The sequence below is a fragment of the Nomascus leucogenys genome, chromosome 13, assembly GCF_006542625.1.
Source record: "Nomascus leucogenys isolate Asia chromosome 13, Asia_NLE_v1, whole genome shotgun sequence".
In the NCBI taxonomy this organism is placed as follows: Eukaryota; Metazoa; Chordata; class Mammalia; order Primates; family Hylobatidae; genus Nomascus; species Nomascus leucogenys.
Window position 1 is genome coordinate 82,956,624 of NC_044393.1, and position 27,346 is coordinate 82,983,969.

At 39.9% G+C, this 27,346-nt stretch overlaps 1 protein-coding gene across 2 annotated transcripts in view; it reads left to right on the forward strand.

Annotated features, from left to right (window-relative positions):
- Window positions 1–27,346, forward strand: part of EXOC4 (exocyst complex component 4) — an 821,125-nt gene that overhangs the window by 761,992 nt on the left and 31,787 nt on the right. For both annotated transcript variants that reach the window (XM_003261356.1, XM_030825691.1), the window contains one exon: window positions 1,990–2,149. In XM_003261356.1, coding sequence (XP_003261404.1) covers window positions 1,990–2,149 — 160 coding nt within the window. The remainder of the gene's footprint in view (window positions 1–1,989; window positions 2,150–27,346) is intronic.

Below are 27,346 nucleotides of genomic sequence, written 5' to 3' on the forward strand. Positions count from 1 at the left end.
CCCAGAGGACCCCTGTTACGACTTCACATTATGTTCCCTTTGTCCATGTTTTGGTTTGTTTGTATGAAAACTTGTATCTGTGTTCTCTCACAGAATTAAACTAGTATTATTTAAAACAACTAAGAAGGTACAATGTCCAAAGGATTGTGGCAAACTGACAATACATGGCCAAAGTTTGCTTTATGAAAGTTATATTCCAGCAAATTTGGACCCCCCAAAATCCAATCCTTAAATGTATATGGAGTTATAGAGATGTGTTCTGTTGAGGTATATCTCTCAAAGACTTTAGCCAAAAAGTGTAAGTGATTAAAGAGTTAGCTGTCAGTTAACCCCATGGCACTATGAGTTTGGTGGCACCTGTAATTTTCTGCAGCTTTAAGCTGCAGTGCCTACCTGAGAATTCACTTTTCTGTTATTACACAGAGTTTCCTCTTTGCTCTTGACTGTGGCTCTTCCCAGCCCCTGCATATCAACATTTGTTTTATTCCTATTACAAAATGCATTTAATGTATTTATTATAATATATTATTATTTCTTATTCTCTACAAACAGCCTACCCCTTCTTTGCCCAGACTTGCAGACCACGTTATATTGTGGCAGCAAAAAAAAAACAAAAAACAAAAAACAAACAAAAAAAAACTGTACGTAAAGTTACGGACTTGAGAGAATGACACCAAAACTTGGCCACAGAGATTTTTCATTTTATATATGTATAAGTTGTCTAGCTTTAAATGCAGAATCTGCGGTTGTGCTTTACTTTGAATAAAAACTTTTCTTCACATTTAAATAGTAGCACATACAAGTTTGTGGTCTTGAAGCAATGTTGTGTGAGTATAGCTGAAGCAAGACCTGAATGCATCTCCTCCCTCATTTCTACTTTCACCTTAATCAAGGGAAAACTCATTTTGAAGACATGGGGAGCCATGGACCTAAAGATAAGCCCTGCAGTCTGATCTAAACCTCAGAGTCTCGGAGAAGGGACTAGACTTCAGAACGTGAAAGCAACCAATAGCAAATGGCTTGCGACTAGTCAGACCAGCTTTACAGTTCCAAGGAAAATGTCCTGCTAGCATCCAAGAATAAGAAAGAAGGAAGAAACATTTACTGAATTCCATTTAGAATTAAAACCCAGCTTTTAAAAATAGTAATCCATATGTGCCTCACGTTGTTCTGAACCAGTGTTTCTCAACTTAATTACATGGGATATCCTGAGGAGGACTTGTTAGTTTGCTGATGTCCTGAGCTGCCCTTTGCTAAATTTCGCAGACAATAAGACAACCCTCCAGACCTAAGAACAAACCACTTAGGGGGCCCCAAAATGTCCACAGATGTCTCACGGGAAGCCAACAGTTAATGTATGATCTGCTTTTCCTTCACCCTTTTTTCTAATTACATTTTATACACCCATTGCCATTGTTAAGGTATTATTGCCAATAACCCAATTTCTTATTGATTAATTTTTTACTTGGCAATGTCGAAATATATTAACATTATTGCCAATGCTCAGTGTCATATTGATTTTATTTATGTAGCTTCCCAATCAACTTTTGAGCCCAAAGTGTCCTTCTCTACTTTGTAGGAGGAAGGAGAAGCAAAAGGGTCGTTGTATATGCCTGTGTTCTTCTCCGCTTCCCAATTGTCTATAAAGAAAAGCAGGATTTCCTGTGTACTTCAACAGTTTATAATAACCTGGCCTCTTCTCTAAGGCCTTGGCATGGTGGCAGTAGGTGTACATGGCAATGCTGGAGATGTGGCTATTACCAGGCTTTGCCACCAACATGAAGTCCACTCATTTGTAACTACTAGGACAATGTAGAAATACCCAAAAATTATTGTCAGATCAGCAGATGCAACCATCAGAGGTAGATTTTCTTTGGTCATTTAAATGTATAGAGGATTAGAAGACAGCAATTCTGTGTGCAGGTTTCTGCAGGAATGCCTCTAATCTGTCTTCTGTTTTCTTCGCCCCGCACTGTGCTGACCCCTCAGGCCTGGGCCACCTGATCTCCTGCATCCTCATTAATGGTGCCCAGTACTTCAGGCGCATCAGTGAGTCTGGCATCAAGAAAATGTGTAGGAACATTTTTGTTCTTCAGCAGAATTTGACCAACATCACCATGTCGCGGGAGGCAGACCTGGACTTTGCCAGGTAGGAGGAAAACTGGGTTTAGTTTCTTGTGCCAAAGCTAAGACCTCATTGCCTGTGAAGTCATTTTTTAAAATAGACTCTTGGTGCAGAAAAAGCTTCGTTTAAAAAAAGAAAGAAAGAAGCACAGATAGATGTTTTTAGGTCCTATAGAGAAAATAATTCCACAGAACTCTATTGAATTTTGTTAGTTTGGCAGGTAGTTTTTCCTGATGTCTAACCCAAGTTCTTACTACAGTACTTGAATAACTTTTGTTTTTCTGCGTGTAAAAGTATACATGCTCATTGCATACAATCTGTAAGATAAAATTCAAGGAAGAATACAAACCTTTGATCTAGAGGCTAAGATATTTGGTGTATTTTCTCCTGGCTTTTGTGCATGTGCTGTGTTGTTGATGTGACTTTTCACACACACTCAAGCATGTGATTTCCCTTTTTTCAAAACCGGAACTATGTCAATGCAATTTTATATTAATTTAATTTTGTTTTCCCATATCAATAACATTGTTTGAAAACATAATTTTTCCACATTTGTTAATACTCCTTGAAAACATTACTTTTAACGATGCCTCAACAAATATTTCATGGTATAAATGAGCCATATTTATTTTTTGATCACTTGCAAATTTTTGAACATTTGAGTTTTTCCCTTTTTTTCTCTCATTGTAAATAACATGTATCTACTGCATTTTTACAGGAACCTACTTCTCATTTCTTCCATCTTGTTCCAATTGAAATCCATCCCTTCTTGTTCTCACTGGGAGGAAAGTGAGAACTCATCACTATCCTTTCTCTTCTCTAAGTTTTCTGATCTTAATTTTTTTTTTTAAGTGACAGGGTATTGCTCTGTTACCTTGGCTGGAATGCAGTGGTGTGAACATGGCTCACTGTAGCCTTAAATTCCTAAGCTCAAGGGATCCTCCAAGGAGCTGGGACTAAAGGCACATACCACCACACCTGGCTAATTTTTATTTTTTTATAGAGACAGGGTCTCACTATGTTGCCTAGGCTGGTCTTGAACTCCTGGCCTCAAGCAATCCTCCTTCCCCAGCCTCCCAAAGCACTGGAATTATAGGCATAAGTCACTGCACCCGGCCTTGATCTCAATTTGTAATGTTTTTGTGTAATACACTTTTTCAAAATTTGAGAGTTAATTTTTTTCCCTCTTCATTTGTCTTAACCCCATCTAAACCTTAATTAGAATATCAAACCTTTGGTGCTTTAATAAAAGCCTAAGCAATTTGAAGATGATAGATAATAAATATGTTATCTTCATGCTCTATTGCCGTTTATACCTGAGTGGATTATTCTGTAAACTCCCTTATTTTCTAAAAGCCTTTATGGCTAGGAAGTCATTTGTTTTTAATAATCCCCAATGTTTCTGCCTGAGATTTAGTATTTCTGTGTCTTTTCACTTGATTTTTTTGATTCCTTGAGAAGAGCAGGAAAATTTGAAACAATTCTTGAGGCATTTACAGAGATGATGAAATATTATATTACTTTAACAATTATAAAGACAAATATGCTGTGATCTTTGTTTTGGGTATGAACCATATATGTTCATTTTTAACCTTTCTTCCTCAATCTTTTACTCCGTTTGTTCCATTGCTACCCTGTTCCTCTGCTTTTCTGTCCTTCTCCTTCCCTGTCTTTTTCTTTCTATTTGTGGGAAAGTGAGAGAGAGAGAAAGTGAGTGAGTGTGTGTGTTTTCATTAAATTCCCTGTTTTAGGCTAAATTTGGTGGAAAGCCTTCCTTGCTCAGATTAGGGAAACCAGGTGTGACTGAATGCTGCATTTATTTGGTCGCTCTTATGGGGAATGATCTCATTATTGAATTAGTCTAGTCATAATAACATTGACAAGGGGAAGTTAAGAACATAGAGGCCTGAGGGATACAGAAACCCATTACTAATGCTCTAAGGAATACAATTCCTAAATTCAATCATCCTATTTTAAATGATTTTTTTTATTTAGCTGAAATAAGTAAATTAACACAGTTTTTGGCAGACAGTATGGGGCCTGAAAAACCTGGCATCTGAATAATGCAATGCTGACTGGGCAGGATTGAAGTTGGCATCAGCAGGTCATGTGCCAATGAAGCATTTCTTCAGGAACTGAGTCCCAACCATGCCGTGCCTTTCACAGTTGGATTGGTGAATTGTGTCCCAGGAAGTAGGTACAAGTGGCATGTGACCACTTGGGAGATGTACTGCTACTATTATTCTTTATTCTGACACGGATTTTTGACAGGAAATAGGCTAGCATAAACATACAGCACTGGATGGATCTGTTCTTCTGACTCTGCTTCAGAAGACATCTCCTTACTAAGACTATAAGCTCCAAGAGGCCGAGACTCTTTTCTCAGTGCCTGTACCAAAGTAAGTGTTAATTGTATGTACTGAATGAATGAAAAGATACCAAATCAAGGCTAATTTTGGTGTGGATGAAGGCCTTGGATATTGACAGGTCAGTTTATGTTTATTTCCCTGAAGGTTTCAACTAGCCAGCATGGGTCAGTTTTCTTATAAGCTTGAAAGAAAAAGCGTATCTTCCTTGCAGTTCGTTCTTTGTAAAACAGAAACCATTACAAAAAGAAATAATGTAGCCCTACTATTCATAGTCTCTTTCCCTCTCATTTTTTCTTGCTTTCATACAGACACACTTTATAGCCTTATTCTTCCCCCCTTCTTGTTTTTGGTAGGGACAGGTTTTGTGAAAGGGGCTCCATCAATTCTACCATATTTGAAGCTATATAAAATACATAAAACTGCAATACCAAAATGGCCAGAAATAATAGACTTCAGCAGTGTACCTCAGCATTCCTTAAGCAATGTCTAATCAAGCATGGACAGCATCTGTATTTCCAGCAAATCTCTATAGGAATGTTATCTTCAAACACAGTAATTAATCACTAGTTGCCATGTGCCAGAAAACTTATTTAACAAGAAGTTGCAAAGTGCTTGTAGTTTTCTTACCTTCTCAGCCTTCCTGGCCAGTGGAAAATGTAACACCTTTCTGTAATAAAGAAATGAGGGATCTGGAACAATTCCATTGATGTTGATTCTTCTACTCACAGTATTGTTATCTTGTCTCTCTCTTTTCATACACACCTTTCCTCTAACTGATCTCTAATAGGAGGGTAGATCTTGGCTGAGCAAAGGAACCAGAAAACCTGTAACATTACCAGAAGTACAGAGAGCCTCTGTCCTCTATGGTAATGATCATTTAAGCGCTCTTACGGTTTTGACCCCCCTGTTAATTTTCAGAGTCAAAAAGATACTTTATCCAGGAAAATCAGTGCAGATGAGTTAGAAGGTGGAAGGGCTTTATGAGTGTGCTTTTTTAGTTCCTTTCATCACAGATCATCTTAACTTGAGCTGTCACGTGCCTTTCCACATGTGAGTCACAGAAGCCACCTAGGAGTCCAGATGGTGGCAGTATAACAAGAGAGGTCCGAACAAACGGTGATTGGAGTCCCCAAGGTGTATCTGACAACCTTTCTAGCTTGAGTGATGCCATTGTTTAAAAGGAATATCCCAGGGTTTTCTTCCGAGTTATCCCCTCTTTACCCCATTTTGTCTCTTTCTCTGCCTCTTCAGCTGTCTCTTTTTTCTCTTTTATTTCTCCAATAGCTCTACTTCCTGCTCTTCTCCTTCAAGGTTTCATTGCTCCTCAATTTTTCCCTGATTTTGGTTTTTTTTTGGACTGGTATCTTTCATTCTTAAACCTGCACAAGATAAGGAAACAAAAGCTACGGTTCAGGAAGTGGTAGGGCGAAAAATTGTAACACCCAAGACAGATTCCTCGCCCTGTTATTCCTTCATTTCTTCATTCCTTCATCAAATATTTATTCAGTGTATGTTCTCTGTAGGTCCTGGCCTCATGAAACTTGCATTACTGTGGGGCAAGATGCAAAGTAATAAATAAGTAAAATATATATAAAGTATTTCAGATGATAATATATGCTGTAGTTTAAAAAAAAAAAAAAAAGAGTAGGCATGAGGAGGGGACCAGAGGGTGCCAGAGTATAATGGAGGTAATCCGAAATTTTAGAGTGTTCGTGGAAGTCCTTAATGAGATGGTAACATTTGAGGAAAAACCTAAAGGAAGAGTAGGAGCAAGGCATGCAGCTATCCAGGGAAAGAGCATACCAGGAAAGAGCATCTAAGGGTGAAGAGCCAGAGGGAGGCGTGCACTTAACATCTGAAGAACAGAGCAGAAAGGCCAGCATGGTTGAAGTGAGTGAGCAGGGGAAGAGTAAGAGATGAAGTCTGAAGTTTGATACAAGGAGCTGAGATCTGGCAAGTCATTGTAATGACACTGAGTTTTACTTTGCATGAGGTAGGAAGCTATTAGAAGGTTTGGAGCAGAAGAGTGCTACATAATGTGAATCACTCTGGCCACGATGTTGAAACTAACATCACAGTTGTTAGTTGGGGAGGGGAGGTTGTAGGCAAAGGCAGAAGCAGGAGGCTCTGTTAGAAAACTGTGGCAATAATCTTCTAGGTGAAAGGTAGTGGTGATTCAAAGCAAGATGGTAGCACTGGAGAGGATGAGATATGGTCAGATGAGGATGTATTTTAAAAGTTGAGCTAAAGGATTTGCTGAGGAATCAGAAGTGAACCAAAGACTCCAAAGTTTTTGATCTGAACAATTCAAAGCATGAAGTTTTTATTTACTGTAATGGAAGTGAACCAGACCATAGGAGAGGCTATTGAAGTGTGTGGAGGGCAGAGTGGGGGTTCAGCTAGAGAGGGGATAACAAGAAATGTTAGTTTGAGATGCCTGTTAGGCACCAGAATAGACATAAAAAGGGAGCTGGCTATACAACCTGGAGGTGAGGAGATGGGAGTTTTGGAGTCATCAGCATATAGGTGGGATTTAAAGTCATGAGAAAGGCTGAGAGGTGAGATCTCAATGGGAGCACAAGTAGATGAAAAAGAGAAGCTGTACAAAGAAGACTTTGGGTACCCCGCTGTTGAGATGCTGGAGTGCCGGATAAGAACCAGCAGAGGAAGTTGAGGAGGCAGCCAATAGAATAGGAAGGTAACTAAGAAAGGGTGTTGTCCCAGAAGTCAAGGGAAGTGTTTTAAGAGGAGTGTGTCTTCATCTGTGTCAAATGCTGTTGATAGGTTAAATTAGCTCAAGACAGAGAACTGGCTACTGGTGGGCTTGACAAGAGGCCTGAAATGCTTTGGTTTGCATTCCTTTATCTTTCATACACAACTTACCTAAAGTAGGAATACACTTCAAATGTATATATTTGGGAATAAGTTCCTCACTCCTCAAGTCTACGGTAGGGTTTGATGTGATCAGGACAAAACAAAAATGCAATTATTTTTAGTGTGATATATAAAAGACCAAATTGGCAGCCTCTCTTTTCTCGAGGTCAATATCAACATGCATAAATCATGTTGACAGTATGTCTGTGTGCCCTTGACATGATGTGATGAAAATGGCACTTTACCAAAACGTATTACCTCAATCTAATCATGAGAAAGACATCAGAAAGATTCCAATAGAGATACATTCTATGAAATACCTCATCAGTACTCATCCAAACTGTCAAAGCCATCAAAACAAGGAAAGTCTGAAAAACTATCACAGCCAACAGGAGCCTAGGAGACATGATGACTAAAATGTACTTTGACCTCCTGGATGGGGCCCTGGAACAAAAACAACATTCATTAGGTAAAAACTAAGAGGCCCTGAATGAACTATAGATTTTAGTTAAAATAAGTGTTAATGTTGGTTCATTCATTGTAACAAATATATCATACTAATGTAAGATGTTAATAATAGGGAAACTGGGTACAATTTATATGTGAACTCTGTACTGTCTTCTCAATTTTTCTGTGAATCCAAAACTTCTAAAAATAAAGTCTGTTAATAAAAATATTAGGCAAAGTGTTTCAGAGAACATTTATCCAATGAAAATATACAGGTGGCTAATTCATATTAAGCATGAAAAGATGCTCAAATTCATTTGTTATTAGGGAAATGCAAATTAAAACCACAATGAGACACCACTCTGTGCCCACCAGGATTGCTATAACAATAAAAAAAAAGAAAAAAAGACAATGAAAATGTTGGCAAGGTTATGGAGAAACTAGAACCCTCATTTGCCGCTGGTAGAAATGTAAAATGGCACAGCTGCATCAGTTCCTCAAAACGTTAAACATAGAGTTATGGTATGACCTAGGAATTTCACTCCTAGGTATATACACAGATAAATGAAAACATACATGTGTACAAAAATACATACACAAATGTTCATAGCAAGCATTATCTATAATAGCCAAAAAGTATAAACAGAATGGGTGCGGTGGCTCACTCCTGTAATCCCAGCACTTTGGGGGGCCGAGGTGGGCAGATCATGAGGTCAGGAGATCGAGACCATCCTGGCTAACATGGTAAAACCCCATCTCTACTAAAAATACAAAAAAATGGGCATGGTGGCAGACGCCTGTAGTCCCAGCTACTCGGGAGGCTGAGGCAGGAGAATGCTTGAACCTGGGAGGCGGAGCTTGCAGTGAGCCAAGATCGCACCACTGCACTCCAGCCTGGGCGAAAGAGCGAGACTCCATCTCAAAAAAAAAAAAAGTACAAACCAGGTATCCATCAACGTATGGATGAATAGAACATAGTACATTCATACAATGGAGTTTATTTGGCCACAGAAAGACATGATGTGCTGAATCTTGAAACATTATGTTAAATTTAAGAAGCTAGTAACAAAAAGCCATTTTTTATTACACTATTCAAATGAAATGTCCAAAATAGGCAAATTTACAGAGATAGATTAGTAGAGGTTGAAAGGAAATGGGGAAATAGATAGAGGAGTCTTTGGGGGTGATGGAAATGTGCTAAACTAGATTGTGCTGATGGTTGTACAGCCCTGTGACTATTCTAAAAGTCCTTGAGTTGTATCCCGTAAGTCTGAAAATTACGTGGTATGTGAATTATATCTCGATGAAGCCGTTTAAAAAAAAAAAAGAGGTGGAGCTTTAAGACTTGAAAAATTAAATGATTTGTCATAGGAAATGAGGAGCCCAAGTTTCCTCCTCTCCTTAGTGGGGAAACTTTTAAAAGGAAATATTTGGCTCATTTTCTAGTTTCCCTAATCCATCCCGAGAGGTAGAAGATAAAGGAAGAATTTTTGGAGAAGGAGGTGATGCTTCATATTAGTCTTGATAGGAATTGTCCAGAATAGGGAGAAAGTCATTTGGAAGAGAAAGGGTAGTTCCGGGGACTGGAGAAGACGTTCAAGGAAGGAGGTGGTGAAAGAATAGACCTGAGTCATCATCAGGCCTGAAGTCAGGGCTGGCTTAGGGCAAGCCACAAATGCCACCTTATTAAGGCCTTCTCTGCACTTTCAAAACATGCCTTCCTCCCCCACCAGCACTCCCTATTCTCCTTAGCATGATTTTAAAAAGCATATATCTGACATATTTCATATTTACTTATTTGTTCCTCACCTGTCTACCCTGAATAGAATGTAAGCTCCATGAGCAGGGACCCTTTTTTGTTCACTGCTGTAGCCCCAGGACCTAAACCAGTACCTGGCATGTAGTAGACATTCAGTAAATACTTGTGGGGTGTTAAAGTTATTTGGACTTTATCCTGTAAGTAACGGAAAGATTTTAAGCAGAGGAGTGAGATGGTCAGATTTATATTCTAAGTACATCATTTCAGCAGCAGTATAGGACTTGGATTTGAGGAAGATAAAACTGGAGGCCTTGCCAATCAACTGGAAGGTGATTGCTAAGAAAGTAATGTGTAGGGGCTGGGCATGGTGGCTTATGCCTGTAATCCCAGCACTTTGGGAGGCTGAGGCAGGTGGATCACGAGGTCAGGAGATCGAGACCATCTTGGCCAACATGGTGAAACCCTGTCTCTACTAAAATACAAAAAATTAGCCAGGCGTGGTGGCACATGCCTGTAATCCCAGCTACTTGGGAGGCTGAGGCAGGGGAATCACTTGAACCTGGGAGGAGGAGGTTGGAGTGAGCTGAGATCGCGCCACTGCACTCCAGCCTAGCGACAGAGCAAGACTCCGTCTCAAAAAAAAAAAAAAAAAACAAGTGATGTGTAGGGCTTCAACAATGTATCAGTGCTTGGTGGTGGGGGGAGGGGGCATGGAGGAGACATATTTGAGAAGTGTGAAGGAGCTAAAATTGGCAGGTCTTGGAGAGTGATTGAATAGTGAGGGTAAAGGGAAGGAGTCAAGGATGACTCTCCAATTTCTAACATGAGTGTCTAGCCAGATCACACCACAATCAAGTAAGATAAGGATACAGGAGGAGAGAGGAGTAGGTTTGATGGAGGGAAGATCATCAGTGGCTGTGGTGAGTATAAAATGGATGTGGGACTTCCAAGTGGAGACATCTAACATGCAACTGGATATGTAAACTGGAAGCTTGAGGGAGAGGCTGGGAGTGAACAGACAGATACGGGGGATCATCAGCATGGAGCTGTTTAAAACCATTAACGGAGATCAAGGCTGTAGGTAGATGGAGAGCAATCCCCTGGGGAAGACCCCAAAGGGCATGAGAAGGAAGAGGAGCCCCTGAAGAAGATAGGAAAGGAATGGTTTCATAGAACAAGGGCAGAACACAGCTCATGAAGACCAAAGACAGTGCATGATCACATAGCTGCCTGCACAGAAATGCTACTTTCCCCATAAGTTGATAGAGCATCCTTCCCAGTAAATGGAAGCCTTTTCTCATGTTAACTTCTCCAACTCTTTTAATTAAACTGTCCAGATACTTTCCTCAAGTGACAGAGTGACAAAGCCAGCCTAGCAACTAAATGTACGGATTCAGACCCCTGCTTTATCCTTGACCTTGTACCTTCACTAAGGCCAGGAATGATCTCTGGCATAGCTGAGAATGTTGATTCCTCCCAGAGGAGCTGTTTACATAAATTTATTTCCTACAAACCTATTGCACCAGGAACATTACTTTTGTTTTCTGCAGGAAATGTTATGAGTTTTCCTATTTGGAATGACCAAAGTGTAGTTTGATAGAAGGGGATTAGCGATGACATGCTGCCACCTACTGGAGCTGCCCACAGACAGCCAGACTGAGAATGTATGTGGTCTCCTAAATCTCCCCTCACTCTTCTGAATCAAGAGTGGGTATTGCCCTGAAGCAGACTTCAAAGGTGACTTGGCTTGAAAATATGAAATGCCCCACCTATCAAATAAAAATTTATCTGACTGCTTTGCTAGAAGAACAATTTTGTTTCTGAGAAAGAAGCACAATATTTGTCACATCCTTTTCTCTGTTTGCATTTCCCAGCTTTATTCTGCCATTGGTCTTGTTTGCCTTCCCAATTCTAGGGGCACCTATCCTTTTCCCAAGATTTACCTTTAATACTCCAGATTTTTGACTCAAGATTATTAGCCATGTAGATTTGGGATTAATTTTGTAGAAGAGACTAGTCTGCTGCCAAAAAAATTCTTCTCTTAATGATGATGCCCCTTAAAATGCTGTTAAATCTCTTAAATTTAATAGTGATAAAAAGCTAGTCCTGATTTTCCTAGGGGCCAGAGTAAATTGGGAAATGCTATGGTTTACATGGTTTCCACTGCCCGATAGAAAGAAATATACCAGTTGATAAAATACAGTAATAAAACAAAATCTTGTATGGCCTGATCTGTTGGACTTTTTTAAAGATCTTTATATAAATAGGTTTAAATAATATTACATCTCCCCAACTGAACCTTCATTTGACCTTGCTGTCCCGTTTCTGACCATGCCGCTTTTTTCTGATCTCCCTTTTTTTACATTTACATTAGGTCCCGTGCATTGTAACAATTAATTGATCTCTAATTAATCGTTTAATTAGGACTCCTTGAATTCAGGTGAGCATGACTTACTGGTCTGCATATCCTTCATAGAGCACTTCAGAGCAGTAAATACTTCTAAGCCTCTCAAAAAAATCTCTCAGTAACTGACGTTTGATTCCCTATAAACATATCTCATGTGTGAGGCTTTGATTAAGTAAGATTTCTTTTGATTATGCTCAATTAGTGTCAACATATTTTGTATATATATATTGTCAATGTATAATTTAGGGTTCCTCAAGATTACTGGCAGACAGTGACAGTCTTCCCTTTGTAGCACATGTGCTGGAATTGGAATGATTCAGAGATTAGCATAGATAGCGAGTGTTATTATTATCCAATGAAGATCCCAAGGAACAGAAATAAGAAGTGACCTGTCCAGAATCTCTCATCGAATCCTGCTATTTATATATCCTGTGGTACCTTTGTATTCATCATAGTTAGTAAATTAACCCACCCAGGGAGGCTATTTTTCTGCCAGGGAAGAGTTGCATTGTATTGAAAAGATATTAAGCTTGTTCTGTGACTAAAGCCCAAGAATGATCATTTACCGACTCTATTAGAATTCTCACTGAAAAATTTGAGGCTGGAAGCTGACCTTTCTTGTTTTCTAAATAAAGATGTAGTGTTTAAATTTTGATGCTTAAAAGTAGGAAACTGGCACAATCACTGTTGTAAAAGCAGAGCTACAGCCCCTGCAAACTGCATCATACCAGACTTTCCATCCTGCCCCTCCCTTTACCTGCTTTATCGTATACAGGAAGAAAGCCCTTCTCTTCATTCGCCCTCCTGTTTTACTGAACACCCTTTGCTGATCCAAAGAGAAAAAGATCAGAGTACTGAAGGAAGGTCACATGGCCACAGCGAATTCTGTGGCCAGCACTCAGCTTAAGGACCTATTGTTCTCAGAAACCTTCTACAATGTGCCTGGCCCATATCAGTTGCTCTTTTAATAATCCTTTTTTTTTAAATTTTCTGTACTCTAAAATTAATACCTCATTATGTGCTATATTGTTCTTCATTTGTCCCCATCTTTTAATATTTTATTCCTCTAATTTTTATTAGCATGTTCTCTCTCTCTCTCTCTCTCTCTCTACTGAATTATAAAGTTCTTGTGACTAGTTACCATGATTGTATTTTGTTTGTTTGGTTTCTGGGTGGTTTTCCCCCTTTTACTTCTCTGTAATAGACTACCTGTCAGCAATCTAAAGTACTTATGAAAATAATTTGGGTTTTAAAATATGTTTGATATGTATTACTTTCTATGTATGTTTGTTTTTGGTTTTTGTTTGTTTGTTTTTTTGAGACTGACTCTTGCTCTGTCACCCAGGCTGGAGTGCAGTGGCCTCATCTCGCCTCATGCAACCTCTGCCTCCCAGGTTCAAGCGATTCTCCTGCCTCAGCCTCCCGAGTAGCTGGGATTAAAGGCACATGCCACCACACCCGGCTAATTTTTGTATTTTTAGTAGAAACGGGGTTTCACCATGTTAGCGAGACTGGTCACAAACTCCTGACCTCAAGTGATCCGCCCGCCTCAGCCTCCCAAAGTGCTGGTATTACAGGCATGAGGCACGGCGCCCAGCCACGATGTATGTTTTAGAGAGCATCCGTAGCTAAATACAAACAGGTTACCAAGAAATAGTTTTTGTACCTAGCTTTACAGACCTTTAACTTTAAACTACTTTCTCTAAAACAAGGAAAGCTCCTGCAAGACATGTGATTTTTTTACAAACCATCCTAGAGGCCTGTATTGGTGACTTTCTCTCAGTGATGATGGTGATGATGATGATGACATACTCCTATTATAATATGAGTAATTATAATTACTGTTACATAATGATCTCAGCACATGACATGAACTTTAGTCAATGCTTTACCTACATTGGTTCACTGAATGTCCCTGAAACTCTATATTTAGCTATTGCTGCAAATAGATGAGAAAACTAAAGCTTAAGGAAGTAAATTCCTAGTTTACGTAAGAAGAGAGGCAAGATTCAAACTTAGGTCAATCCAACCCCAAAGTCTATGTATGCTCTTAAGTACGTGAAGTATGGCTACCATTTTGGCCAATGTTGGGTCTCTCTTTTGCTTGTATTAAAATATGATTTTATTTTTCAGTTAGTTTCTTAGCTGTCAAACATTTCTTTTTTCCTTTATTTTCTCTGGTTGGGTGTCTTTCCCCCTTGATTTCCACTGAGCTCTGATTGCTAACTGTTTTAATCAGCTTTAATGGGCAGTTTGACGGCAGAGGGGTCTGCAGACTCTTCTTACCTTGGTAGGTGTTATGGGGTTAGTTTTGCTCAGCTGTCAGGTGTTCGTGCTGCTTGTGGGTCTTCTGCTGGCCTTCCAAACAACTGTCCTTGGGGAGCAACACTTAGACCCAGGACTGCACTCTCTCAGAACCTCACCACAAATTAGCACATCGTCCACAGCACTGAGCAGCCCTATCATTAATCCAAATGCATACACCTGTACTTTTAAGACAATAAGCAGCTAAACCAAGTGCTTTCCAAAGACTAGCAGAAGGTATAAGAATTTCCTGATCAGCTACAGGGTCTCTTGCAGGGAAATTGTTTTAAGTGGAAACTCTTTGACTCCATCCCTAAAAGTTCTGATTTAGAAGGCTGAGGGTAGGGCTTGGGCATCTGCAACTTAACAAGTGCTCAGGAGATTATCATGCAGAAATACTGGCCTGACCTCGTTTTCTTTGAGATTCATGCAATATCCAGGCCATCGTCTTTCAACCTCATGTTTCTCCTTTAGTCCCCCTTACTCTTATCTCCTACTGCAGGCAGTGAAAGTAAAAATAACTTGAAAGCACTTTTCTAGATTATTTTAAATTATTAAAATGACACACAAAGTGGTCACCATTATTACTCTCAGTTAACATGTGTAGACATTGAGGCAGAGTCGGGTTGTATTCTTGGAAATTTGGGAGTAAACTAGATAGCATTTCATTCACCTAGTAGTTGGCTAATAAATCAACCTTTAATTGTTGCATGAATTTGAGTAAGTTACTTCAGCTTTCTTGGCTGAAGTTTCCTCATCTATAAAATAAAGGGTTTGTGCCTGAAATGCCAGCACTTGGGGAGGCTGAGGCAGGTGGATCACTTGAGGTCAGGAGTCGGAGACTAGCCTGGCCAACATGGTGAAACCCCATCTCTTCTAAAACTACAAAAATTAGCCAGGCATGGTGGCAGGTGCCTGTAGTCCCAGCTACTTGGGAGGCTGAAGCAGGAGAATGGCGTGAACCCAGGAGGCAGAGCTTGCAGTGAGCCGAGATTGCACCACTGCACTCCAGCCTGGGCGACAGAGCAAGACTGTCTCAAAAAAAAAAAAAAAAAAAATTAAGGGTTTGATTAGAAGATCAACTATAGGGTCTCTTGCAGATTGGACTTGCTTAGAGTTCCATGACATAAAGCCAGAGAGGGGTTTGAGAGATCTAGAGCCCTGCCTCAACTCCTAGCTCTCAAAAGAGACTATCACAGGAAAGCTATCTAAGAGGAAGGAAATTAGCTCCCATCCAATTCCATAAAGATACTGTAAACATTTCTGAGATATGCAGTATATAACAGGCATTTTAATATTTGTTGACTGGACAAACTAATGCGTGTGTGTATGGATGAATTAATGAGGAAGGAAGTACTGTAGGCCTGTTTCTTTTCATAGTCAAGATCGTGCTTATACCGTTTGCTCACCACATGTACAGGAGAGTAAAACAGAGATAGATGCTGGCTACTGCTTTTGCATGACCTATAAAGGTCTTGTAAGGCTCTGGACAGTAATTCAAAACATAAACGTGTAGGTACTCAAAAACATAAATGTCACATCTGCTTTAGCTCTTCATCTCCATTGCTGTGCTGTAGTTTTCCAATTGATGGAAAGGTTTTATTCAGATCAGCCATTTCTCTTTTTCCTGGAGGCATTCTTAATCTCCGTGTTCTAACCTTTAACGATATAGACTTTGGTTGCCATGTAATGATTTCCATTGCCTGGAATCTACATGTTTAAATTCTTCCAAAGAATTGTGCATCTTCTGTTTTTCTCAGTTGCAGATGGAGTCAAACCAGAAAAAAAAAAAAATGGTGTAGGAGAGGCCAGCTCTTGATTGACTTCTCTCTCGACACACACGGTCAGGGGAAGGAACGGATCAATGGCCTCAACTTTTCAGCAGGCATTAACACTGCATCTCATTCTCCTTCAGGCAATCTGTTTCACAGAGACACTGATTAAACATTTTGGGGTACTGGGGACAGAGGGAGGGAGGGAGAGGTTGGGTATTTTTAGTGGCTAGAACCTTTTATTGACAACATTAAAGGCTTCATTATATATTTGACCAGAAATTAATTACAGCCCAGTTCCCCATTTCTCCCTTAGGTGACAGTCTTCTGTTGATGTGTGCCACTGTGAAAGTAATAATAGGTTTCAGATGTTTGTGAAAAACATAAAGTAATTACTTGCTGTGGTAAATCAGTCATTTGAAGCTTCAGCTTTTCTCTGTTCTATGTGTGTGGCAGTCTGTCTTTTTCTTTTGTTAACTTTAGTTATACAACATATGAGAATTTTTATTTTTCAGTTTTCAGAAATTTTGCTTTTTTCATTTCATGATGCATAGTTCTCCAGGGATATAGGTATTGAAATGATAATGACACATAACCAGCATTTGAACAAGGGAAGCATATGTGTGTGAGGAAGCTGATTGCTTTAGTTAAGTTTCGTAGTATTGGCCATCAGCTATTTGCCAGTTCTCTAATGGGTCTTAAATATTTACTGTCTGTTGTACAGAGGCGAAGAATTGGCTTTCAGGCATTTTAAGGCTCCTTCCACCAATAGCACATGTTTACATTATAGGCCCTCAAGCCAAAGAGTCTGTAATAGCTCTTTCCCCTTTTTCAAATTTAAAAAAAAAAAAATCTGTTATTTTCTAATAAAAGCTGCAGCTCCTTGCCTGGGGTTCTTGCCTTCCAGTAAGATCTGTAAAGATCTGCTTGGATAATACCAACCTCTATGTTGACTCACCTGGACAAAGAGAGAGAAATTTCCTTTTGGCAGCTTTTTTAACAGGGAGCCTTGCCCAGACAGAATAGTGAGGCCTGTATACTGGCCAGCATGGCATATTATCACACATCAATTTCCTTCTGTCTACACTAAGGCTAGCTCACTCCTCGAAATAGGAATTGTTCACATGTATTTTCAACTCAAATAATTCATGTTAATCTTGCTTCTCTATTCTGTCTAATCTCTCTTGTTCATTCCTGATAAGTGAAGTCTCCTAAGTCTGCATTTCAAAGGTTTGCTTAATTTCCCATACCAAGCTGCCCCTCTTAAAACAATGTTTTCCCCATTCGATGTTAACCTCTTTCTTTGAACTATTATTTATGTTTAGAACCAAATATAAGAACAGTAAGAACTGGTTATCAGTAATTCTTCTGTATGGAAAATTGTGCTAAACTAGGACTCTGTGCTTTTACATTGCAATGACAATTGGGATTCATGATGTTTGCCTGAGGCTAGAATATCCCATCCATTACCAAAGAGGAATACTACTACAATTTAGTATAGTTAGCATTATATATATTTTGCTGTATTCTGTCTTTGAAAAATCGGTGACTCAATATGATACATCTGAGAATAAGCAAGAATATCTGATTAAAAATAGCCCCTCATTTTCTTTTCATACTGCATCATAGAGTATTTATATCTCTATAATTGACACAGCATTTCATTTCTTCCATAAGACTAGGTAGTAATGACAAACTGCTTAAAATAATTTTATATTGCTTTATTTTTAATATTAATAACTACTATGAATTGAGTACTTACTTTGTATAACTTATGTTGATTTACACACATTATATTATTTAATCCTTATGCTAACCTAGTATGCTTACAAATTAACTTTTTCATTTTGCAAATGAGAAAACACAATCTCTGAAGGATTAAGTAAGCCGGGTTCTACACTGTAGTAAATGACAAGACCATAATTCAAAGTCAGGTCTATCTGCAGTTTAGCCATTGCGCTATACAGCTTATGACAATGTAATACATTAGCATTTCAAGAAAATGTACCCCAGCCTCAATGTTCTTATTGACTGTATTGCACAGTACTGCTAGTCGAAAGAACTTAAAGGAGAGATGGCAGTGTTTTATCTTCCCAGAGAGGAACTGAAAGGAGATGTTGTGTAGCAGACCCTCAGGGAAAAACAAAAGAAGACCCAAGAAGATGATGAGGGAGGATTTTAGCACAGTCCCTAAGGCCTGTCTAGGAATGACCACAGTCACTGATGGGCCCAACACAGGCATGAAGGGGTGTAAGACCTCAGAGAGACCTGGCATGGCAGCAGTGTTAGGGGTGCCCAAATCCAGGAGGAAGGCTGGACCACACCTTACAGGGAGAATGAGTCCACCAAGGACAAACCTCAATTCCCACAGTATCAGTAGAGCTCCTACCTAGGGTGGTACCACAGTGACTGATGAAAGTATCTTAAAATAGCTCTTAAGAAGTTGGTGGCTGGATGCAGTGGCTCATGCCTGTAATCCCAGCTCTTTGGGAGGCCAAGGCAGGCGGATCACGAGTTCAGGAGATCGAGACCATCCTGGCTAACATGGTGAAACCCCGTCTCTACTAAAAAATACAAAAAATTAGCTGGGTGTGGTGGCAGGTGCCTGTAGTCTCAGCTACTCAGGAGGCTGTGGCAGAAGAATGGTGTGAACCCGGGAGGTGGAGCTTCCAATGAGCGGAGATTGCGCCACTGCACTCTAGCCTGGGTGACAGAGTGAGACTCCGTCTCAAAAAAAAAAAAAAAAAAAAAGTTAGTATGTTTTTAAGTACTTTAAAATATTCACAAAGGAGGAGAAATCAAGAAGCTCTGTCTTTTGTTATTTCAATAGAAAATCCAGTCATTTTAAAAGAAAAACTAGTGATATATTATTGACACTTGTCCATTTTTGGCTACCCCTCCTCTAAAATCTGTGTTTAAGGAATTACCCACAACCTGGTCTTGGAGTGAAACAAAGTGCATCTTCCATTATAAACACACAAAAACCCTAGCTTGCTTACTATGTGGGGGACAACCTCAGCTGCACCAATCAGTTGCGTGCACTCTGAACTCTGATCGGGGAGCTAAGGACTCCAAGCACAAGGGTGACAGAGCACCACGGAAGGCTCTCTCAGCAGCAGTGGTAATTTCTGGTTACCTAAGGTGGAGGCAGTAGTAGTGGCAGTGGTATGGCCAACATCCACTTCTGCTGGCAGCAGAGCAAGACCTGGTGTTCTGTGTTTAGCAGCAGCTGTGGTGGTATCTTCACAAAACTATCTTTGAAGAGTGATTCTGGAGAGATTTTGGCCACAATCCCAGCTGCTGTCTAGCTTTGTTTATTCCTGCTCCCTTTCCAAGTCTCATTCTCCAGCCTTCCTGGCTCATCTTGGAGTTGCCCAGTACCCTTTCAATAATTCCTTCTCTGCAATTTTGAACCCTGATTGTTACATACATATATTTGTAGTAAAATCTAGTAATAAGTGTTAATCTTAGCTTTTAATTCTGGCAGTCCACAGTGACGTTTGGAGTCTTACGTGATTATTATTACTATTGAAGTTTCAACCCACATTGTATCACCTATCTTGGTCAATTATATAACAAACTTAACTGTCTATCAAGAATTTTTATTTTTTAAAGAAAAAGCATAATTGACTGGATTGCATGCCCTGAAGCAAGGCTACCCAGATCTGGGAAAAGTTAGTTATTAGATCTACACATTTGTTTCCAATAAATCATCCAAAGCGCAGTACCTAAAACAACAACCATTATATAAGTTCTCTTAGTTGAGCAGATTGACTGGGGCCCAGCTGTAAGGTTCTTCTCTGGACTGCCTTGGGTTCTCTCCTGTGGCTGCAGTGGGATGGCAGCTAGGGCTGGAGCATCCAGAATGGCTTGCCTCATCTGTCTGGTGATTTGGTGGGGACAACTGGAAGCCTGGACTCAGCTGGGAGACAGGCATGGCTCAGTTCCTCTCTCTGTTTCTGTGTAGTCTCAGAGATTCCCCCTCTCCATGTAGATTTTCCATGTGATTTCTTCATCAGGGTAGGCATACTTCTTACATGGTTACTTGGGGCTCCCAAAAGCATGAAAGTAGAAGCTATCAAGCCTTTTTAAGGCCTAGACCCAGGATGAGCATAGTATCACTTCTGTCACTTTCTTAAAGCAAGTCACAGGGCTAGCCCAGATTTAATGTAGGAGAGGACAAAATAGAGGCATGAATAAGGGGAGGCATGTTTCATTAGGAGTTATCTTTGGAATTTAGTCACCACTATACTTAAACTTCAGCCTCCAGTTATGTGCACCCAACGCAGTGCCTCATACAGTAGACATTCCATCTATTTGTCAGAATGCTTTCAGCGCAAGGAGCAGAAACTTAATTCAAATGATTTAAGCCAATAAAGGAAATGTTTTGAATCATGAAACTAAGACTTTCAGGGGCTGGTTGGCTTTAGGCTTGCTTTATCCAAGGATTCAGACCATATCAGCAGGATCGCTTCTTTTCTTCCTCCAACTCCTGCTTCTATTTGCATCTGCTTCTCTTTATAACTACATAGCCTGTCTCCCCACAATGGCAAGGTAGTAGCCCAGACTTATACTCATAGCTGGAAATCTTAGGGAAAGGGAAATCTCTCTTCCAGAATCCATGGAAGGACTTTTGATGGGCTCTGTCCGTTTCTGAGCCAATTCCTGTGGCCAAGAGGAATGCAGCATTCTGACTGGACAATTTCAAATCACCCACCTGCACCTGTGGTGAAAAGTTGCTCAGTCTAATCTGGACCTAGAAGAACATTTTCTAGAGAAAAGGAAGGTTTGGTTACCAAAAGAAGAGGGATAGATACTAGATAAACAAAAACGAGATAATCCCTAAGCCCAATAGCAGTTTGCTGAATGAATAAAATGTAGCTTATAAATGAGTGGTGCAGACACTACCGTACTGAGTTTATTAGGTGTCAGAGAAGATAGACATTTTAAAACAATGCTGTTATGGAAAGACATTTTTATGGAAAGAGGTAGAAGTGCTGCTGGAACATTATTCAAAGTGGGTTGAAATCATTAGAGAAAATGTTGTAGAAGCAGTTTTTGAGCTGTACTTTGAAAAAGGTAAGATTTAGAAGGAAGGAGGATTTTATAGGCAGAGCAAATGTTGCTTTCTTAAAAAACAAATGCTGTTAATAAAAGAGAAGGTTACAGAGTATAATTTTAGGATGTTTCTGATCGTCTGAAACTATGCATGTAAGAAAATCAAGAGTTTGGTTATTATAGTATGTTGAACTATATAGTTACAGATTTAGTTGGTTCCAAAAAGATTTTTTTAACCTATATATGACAAATCAGTGTTTTAGTGATTTAGGGGGGGTGGGGGGCTCACACAAAAATAAAACTATCAAGTTGATTGCTATCAAGGAAAAGAAAACTCCTTTAAAAATATATAGTATATTCATTTTTGTTGTCCTTTGTCACTTTAACAATAGATGCTGAAATTACCAGAAATAACAGTAATCTGTATTTATAGTCCTCCTGTGAATCTGAAGGTTTCCATAAATGTAAATTAATTTGGTTCCACTCTCATGAACTCAGGAGGAAACAGAAGCGAAATATTCCCAACTACCCCACCCGCACTTCTGTCTCAGAAAGGCAGTGAAAGAAGGACTGAGAATGTGAGGAAAAAAGCAGCAAAAACTGAACTGGCTGGCCAGGCACCATGGCTCATGCCTGTAACCCCAGCACTTTGGGAGGCCAAGGTGGGCAGATCGCAAGGTCAGGAGATCAAGACCATCCTAGCCAACATGGTGAAACCCTGTCTCTACTGAAAATACAAAAATTAGCTGGGTGTGGTGGCGCATGCCTGGAATCCCAGCTACTCGGGAGGCTGAGGCACGAGAATCACTTGAACCTGGGAGGTGGAGATTGTAGTGAGCCGAGATCACGCCACTGCACTCCAGCCTGGCGACAAGAGAGAGACTCCACCTCAAAAAAAAAAAAAAAAAAAGAAAAATGAATTGACTGAGCTGACTTTATAGTTCTCATGGGGTTAGTGAAGGAGAAAGAAGCAGAGAGCAGAGACAGGATTTGAATTTGGTAAGAAGAGAGTCCTGGTTGGCTCATATCACTAGATCGTACTGTCAGAAACTCAGAAAGTCTTTTTTTTTTTTTTTTTTTTTATACAGAATAAAACAGTCTTTATTTTCTCATGAGGGCCAGCCAACAAGCTCAAGTTTCAGTGGGTGATTCTGAGGCTAGACATTTACAAAGATGAATTCATTTTCTTTTTTTTTTTTCTTTATAGCTGCATGTTTTATTTATTTTTTTTTATTTTTATTTTTTATTATACTTTAGGGTTTTAGGGTACATGTGCACAATGTGCAGGTTTGTTACATATGTATCCATGTGCCATGTTGATTTCCTGTACCCATTAACTCGTCATTTAGCATTAGGTGTATCTCCTAATGCTGTCCCTCCCCCCTCCCCCCACCCCACAACAGTCCCCGGAGTGTGATGTTCCCCTTCCTGTGTCCATGAGTTCTCATTGTTCAATTCCCACCTATGAGAGAGAACATGCGGTGTTTGGTTTTTTGTCCTTGCGATAGTTTACTGAGAATGATGTTTTCCAGTTTCATCCATGTCCCTACAAAGGACACGAACTCATCATTTTTTATGGCTGCATAGTATTCCATGGTGTATATGTGCCACATTTTCTTAATCCAGTCTATCGTTGTTGGACATTTGGGTTGGTTCCAACTCTTTGCTATTGTGAATAGTGCAGCAATAAACATACGTGTGCATGTGTCTTTATAGCAGCATGATTTATAGTCCTTTGGGTATATACCCAGTAATGGGATGGCTGGGTCAAATGGTATTTCTAGTTCGAGATCCCTGAGGAATCGCCACACTGACTTCCACAATGGTTGAACTAGTTTACAGTCCCACCAACAGTGTAAAAGTGTTCCTATTTCTCCACATCCTCTCCAGCACCTGTTGTTTCCTGATTTTTTAATGATGGCCATTCTAACTGGTGTGAGATGGTATCTCACTGTGGTTTTGATTTGCATTTCTCTGATGGCCAGTAATGATGAGCATTTCTTCATGTGTTTTCTGGCTGCATAAATGTCTTCTTTTGAGAAGTGTCTGTTCATGTCCTCTGCCCACTTTTTGATGGGGTTGTTTGTTTTTTTCTTGTAAATTTGTTTGAGTTCATTGTAGATTCTGGATATTAGCCCTTTGTCAGATGAGTAGGTTGCAAAAATTTTCTCCCATTCTGTAGGTTGTCTGTTCATTCTGATGATAGTTTCTTTTGCTGTGCAGAAGCTCTTTAGTTTAATTAGATCCCATTTGTCGATTTTGGCTTTTGTTGCCATTGCTTTTGGTGTTTTAGACATGAAGTCCTTGCCCACGCCTATGTCCTGAATGGTATTGCCTAGGTTTTCTTGTAGGATTTTAATGGTTTTAGGTCTAACATATAAGTCTTTAATCCATCTTGAATTAATTTTTGTATAAGGTGTAAGGAAGGGATCCAGTTGCAGCTTTCAATTAGGAAAAGAGGAAGTCAAATTGTCCCTGTTTGCAGATGACATGATTGTATATCTAGAAAACCCCATTGTCTCAGCCCAAAATCTCCTTAAGCTGATTAGCAACTTCAGCGAAGTCTCAGGATACAAAATTAATGTACAAAAATCACAAGCATTCTTGTACACCAATAACAGACAAACAGAGAGCCAAATCATGAGTGAACTCCCATTCACAATTGCTTCAAAGAGAATAAAATACCCAGAAAGTCTTAATTGAGTAGGACCTTAGAGATGGTGTCTTCTAGCCCCTTCGTTTATCAGGCTGGAGACTTGCTCTGAGAGATGGAGTAACTGGCCACAAATGATCCAGATAGGGCTGAACACCTTGTTCTGGGCTTCCTCCTGGAGCTCTCAACACCCTCTACAGACTCATGTCAGGAGCTCTCAGCCTTATTCACATTCTCCCCAGGAAGAGTGATGCCCTAGGGCAGCGACAGGCAACCCAGGAAAATGATTACTAGAATCCTCTAGAGGAGGAGGGTCATCTTGTGATGTGTTTCTGATACAATCCTAAGAGTATCATATTAACCCCATTAAGCATAATATCCACCTTCTCTAATACTAGAGTAACATTCCTATGGCCACATCTTTACAAACAAAAATTACTATGTGATGATAATTATGACTTCTGTTCACATACTCAAGTCCTTGTTACTAAGTAAATGCAGAAAGATTATTAGTTTTATCAGCCTTTGATATTGAAATTCTCATGTTCTCTCTTAGCTATGAAGACCTGCTCTGCCCACATCAACTTGGTTATTTTTTCATAAGGAAATTAAAGTAGAAATTATAACACAATTACTATCAAAATTCTACTAAACTGCAAGTCGAAACAAAATATAAGAACCACGATTATGTGAGAATAACATGTGAGAGACTGTTCCTGCTGCTGAGATGCAGAAAGTGAAGTCTTTGGAAGAAGGCATGGAGTCACTAGGTAGCCACAGTGTGGAGGGTGGCTGGACTCCTCTGTCACTAGCAATGGGCATGGTGCCACTGCCCATGCTTGGAAGATGAGTGTCTTCACCTAACTTGTTAAGTGCCAACTAGTCTTCTGCCTCCAATGAAGATTTCTCCTTAGGGTGCACAGGTTCTTCTCCTGAGCCTCAGGAGTTTAGGGTCATCATGTGCCCTTAAAGTGTGGAGTGATAAGAGAGAATCTCTATACCTCTGACCAATTTGGAGGAGAGCAGAGATTTAGTGTTGGGGCCACTTACACGTAATCTTCTTTTTCTCACTTTTTCGCTGAGAGGAATGTGGTCTGATCTAGACATCTACTGGCTGCCTTGAAAGAGCATTCTCAGCTATACTGGCATATCTAGCAAAGAGATGTGAAAGGATCCTCAGGTGGCCCCTTTAGGAGTCTTTCTGAGGAGTTAGGAGGGACCAGAGGGAACCAGCCGTTGTGACCATAGGACACCCACCCAGGTGGTTTTCTCTTAGTGTGATAAAGGAAGGTGATCTTGTGGAGGCCAAGATGTTCACCCAGTAAGGGTTATCTTTCTTATGCAGAGGGATGACGTACCCTCAGTATCCAAAACATTCTAATGTCTCCGTTGTCTGTTTACATTATGCGTCCTCCTCACTGCAGGAGTTCCAAGAAGTTTTGCATCTTTCTCTATAACTTTTATAACTTTTGCCACCACCCTGACTGATCTCCTACAACATACAACATGGGTAAACCTCAAAAACATTGTGCTAAATGAAAGAAGCCAGTCAAAAGAAACCACGCACTTTATAATTTCATTCATATGAAGGTCCAGAATAGGGAAATCTATAGAGACAGAAGTAGATTAGTGTTCACTTTAGGGCTGGATGGAGAATAGCGGGGAAGGGGATGAGAGCTAAAGGATACAGGGTTTCTTTTTGAGGTGAAGAAATGTTCTGAAATTCATTATGGTCTTGGTTGCACATATTGGTAAATAGGTTAAAAGCCATTGAATTGTACACTTTAAATTGGTGATTTGTATGGTATGTGAATTATATCTCAATAAAGCTGTTTTTTGAAGAAAAAAGCAAGAGCAAAAACTGAGAGCAGTGGTAGGGAATAGCAGAGAGTTTTTTGTTTTGTTTTTGTTCTCTTTCGCTAAAAGGGAAAACATTTTTGTGGGTTATGGAAAGACAGACACAAGGTTTATAACCCTGCCTGGAAGTAAGGAAATGGTTTTAGCAGTCTTTGTGATTTTAGTATCATTACTGTCATCACTGTTGTTATTAAGAGTTGATTGTGGAGCTAAGTAGGACTAAGGAGCTTCCAGGTAGAGAAGGAGTAGATTATACTTGGGGGGTAGAGACAGGTATTACTAGTTCAGAATCTGACACCTCCATCCAGCTGGAAGAAGACTTGCTTATGCTAGAAAATGAACTATGCTGCCATAAGCTACTGAAGAAATAGCAATTCCAAAGTTAGAATGGATGTATCCAAAGAAGAGAAACTTCTATGCAAGTGAATCTAAGACTCCATTATACACCCATGAAGTTAACAAGAGCTAAAGAAGCATACAGAATTATTTTGTTCTATACATGCAACAAAGATTTTTTTTGTAAGTTTTCATTTGTTGCTGAATCTCTCTCAGTTGTGGTTATTTTAATAAGCAGTGAGTTTGTAAAATCCTGATTTAAAATACTAAATGTCTGATCTCCCTATTAACCCCAAGCATCTGAGACTGTAAATTATGACTCTTTGTTGCCACCTGATGACAACAAAGAGTACAGCCCTTCTGGAAATACTAGCCTTTTTAGAAACAAATTAATTTCTTGAAAGCTGAAATTAGCAATCAGTGATTCAGAGATGGTGACAAAGGCTTTTTATAAGGTCCTTGACCTTGATATGAGAAAGAGGCCTCTTGTCATAGGCATCGTAACGCATACTGAAGTTTTTTCTTACAACTACATTACCTAGAAAGCAACATCCTCCATATTGAAAGTGATTTTCCATATATTACACTAAAGCATTCGGTGTGTATTGCCCTAAGTCCGTCAACAGTTTCTCCTGCAGTTGTTGCTGCTGTCACTGTCCAGTGGCTGCTCCTCTGGTGTCTGAACAGCTGCCAGCCTGTTCTCACTGTTGCTGCTGTCATCACCATCACACACAAGCTGTTGCCCCTGACACCATCTTCCTGCTGCTAATGGGACTGATTGGCACCTCTCCACACCACATCAAGGTGCAGGAGCTATTTCCCCTGCCAGGCTGAGAGCCATCTGACACCTCTTACTGCCACCATTCATTATCACCTTCACAGCAGTGAAGCCAACAGGAACTAGCCCAGTCCTGAGCTGGGGGGCCTCACTGGTGAAGGAAGTGTGGTGGCCACCTTTCTGCCTGTAGAAGCAGCTGGGCCTCTCAGTGAGACTGGACCCGGGGACTCAAAGAATTCTATACTTTTAGTGGTCAGCACATTAGAGCCCCAGCATATCTCTTCTGTACTAGTTACTGGAGATGAAAGCAATTAGAAAATTATTCTGTTTAGGAGAGTGGACAGCACCAACAGCTTCCTCCTCACCACGTGCCTGCATAGGTAACAGAAATAAGCAATATTCTGTCCCTCCCTGACCACTGGGCAAAGATGAATGCCATGCATTGAAAGTCATTTTTAAATGTCCTCCATTAGCTCTAATATTTTTAACAGAGCTTGTAAGGTTTAGGTAATGTGTAGGGTATAAGATGGCAGACTTCATTACTGTACTTTCACAGAGAAACAAAAAGGACTAAATCCACAACTGAGAAAGAATAGGAGGATTTACC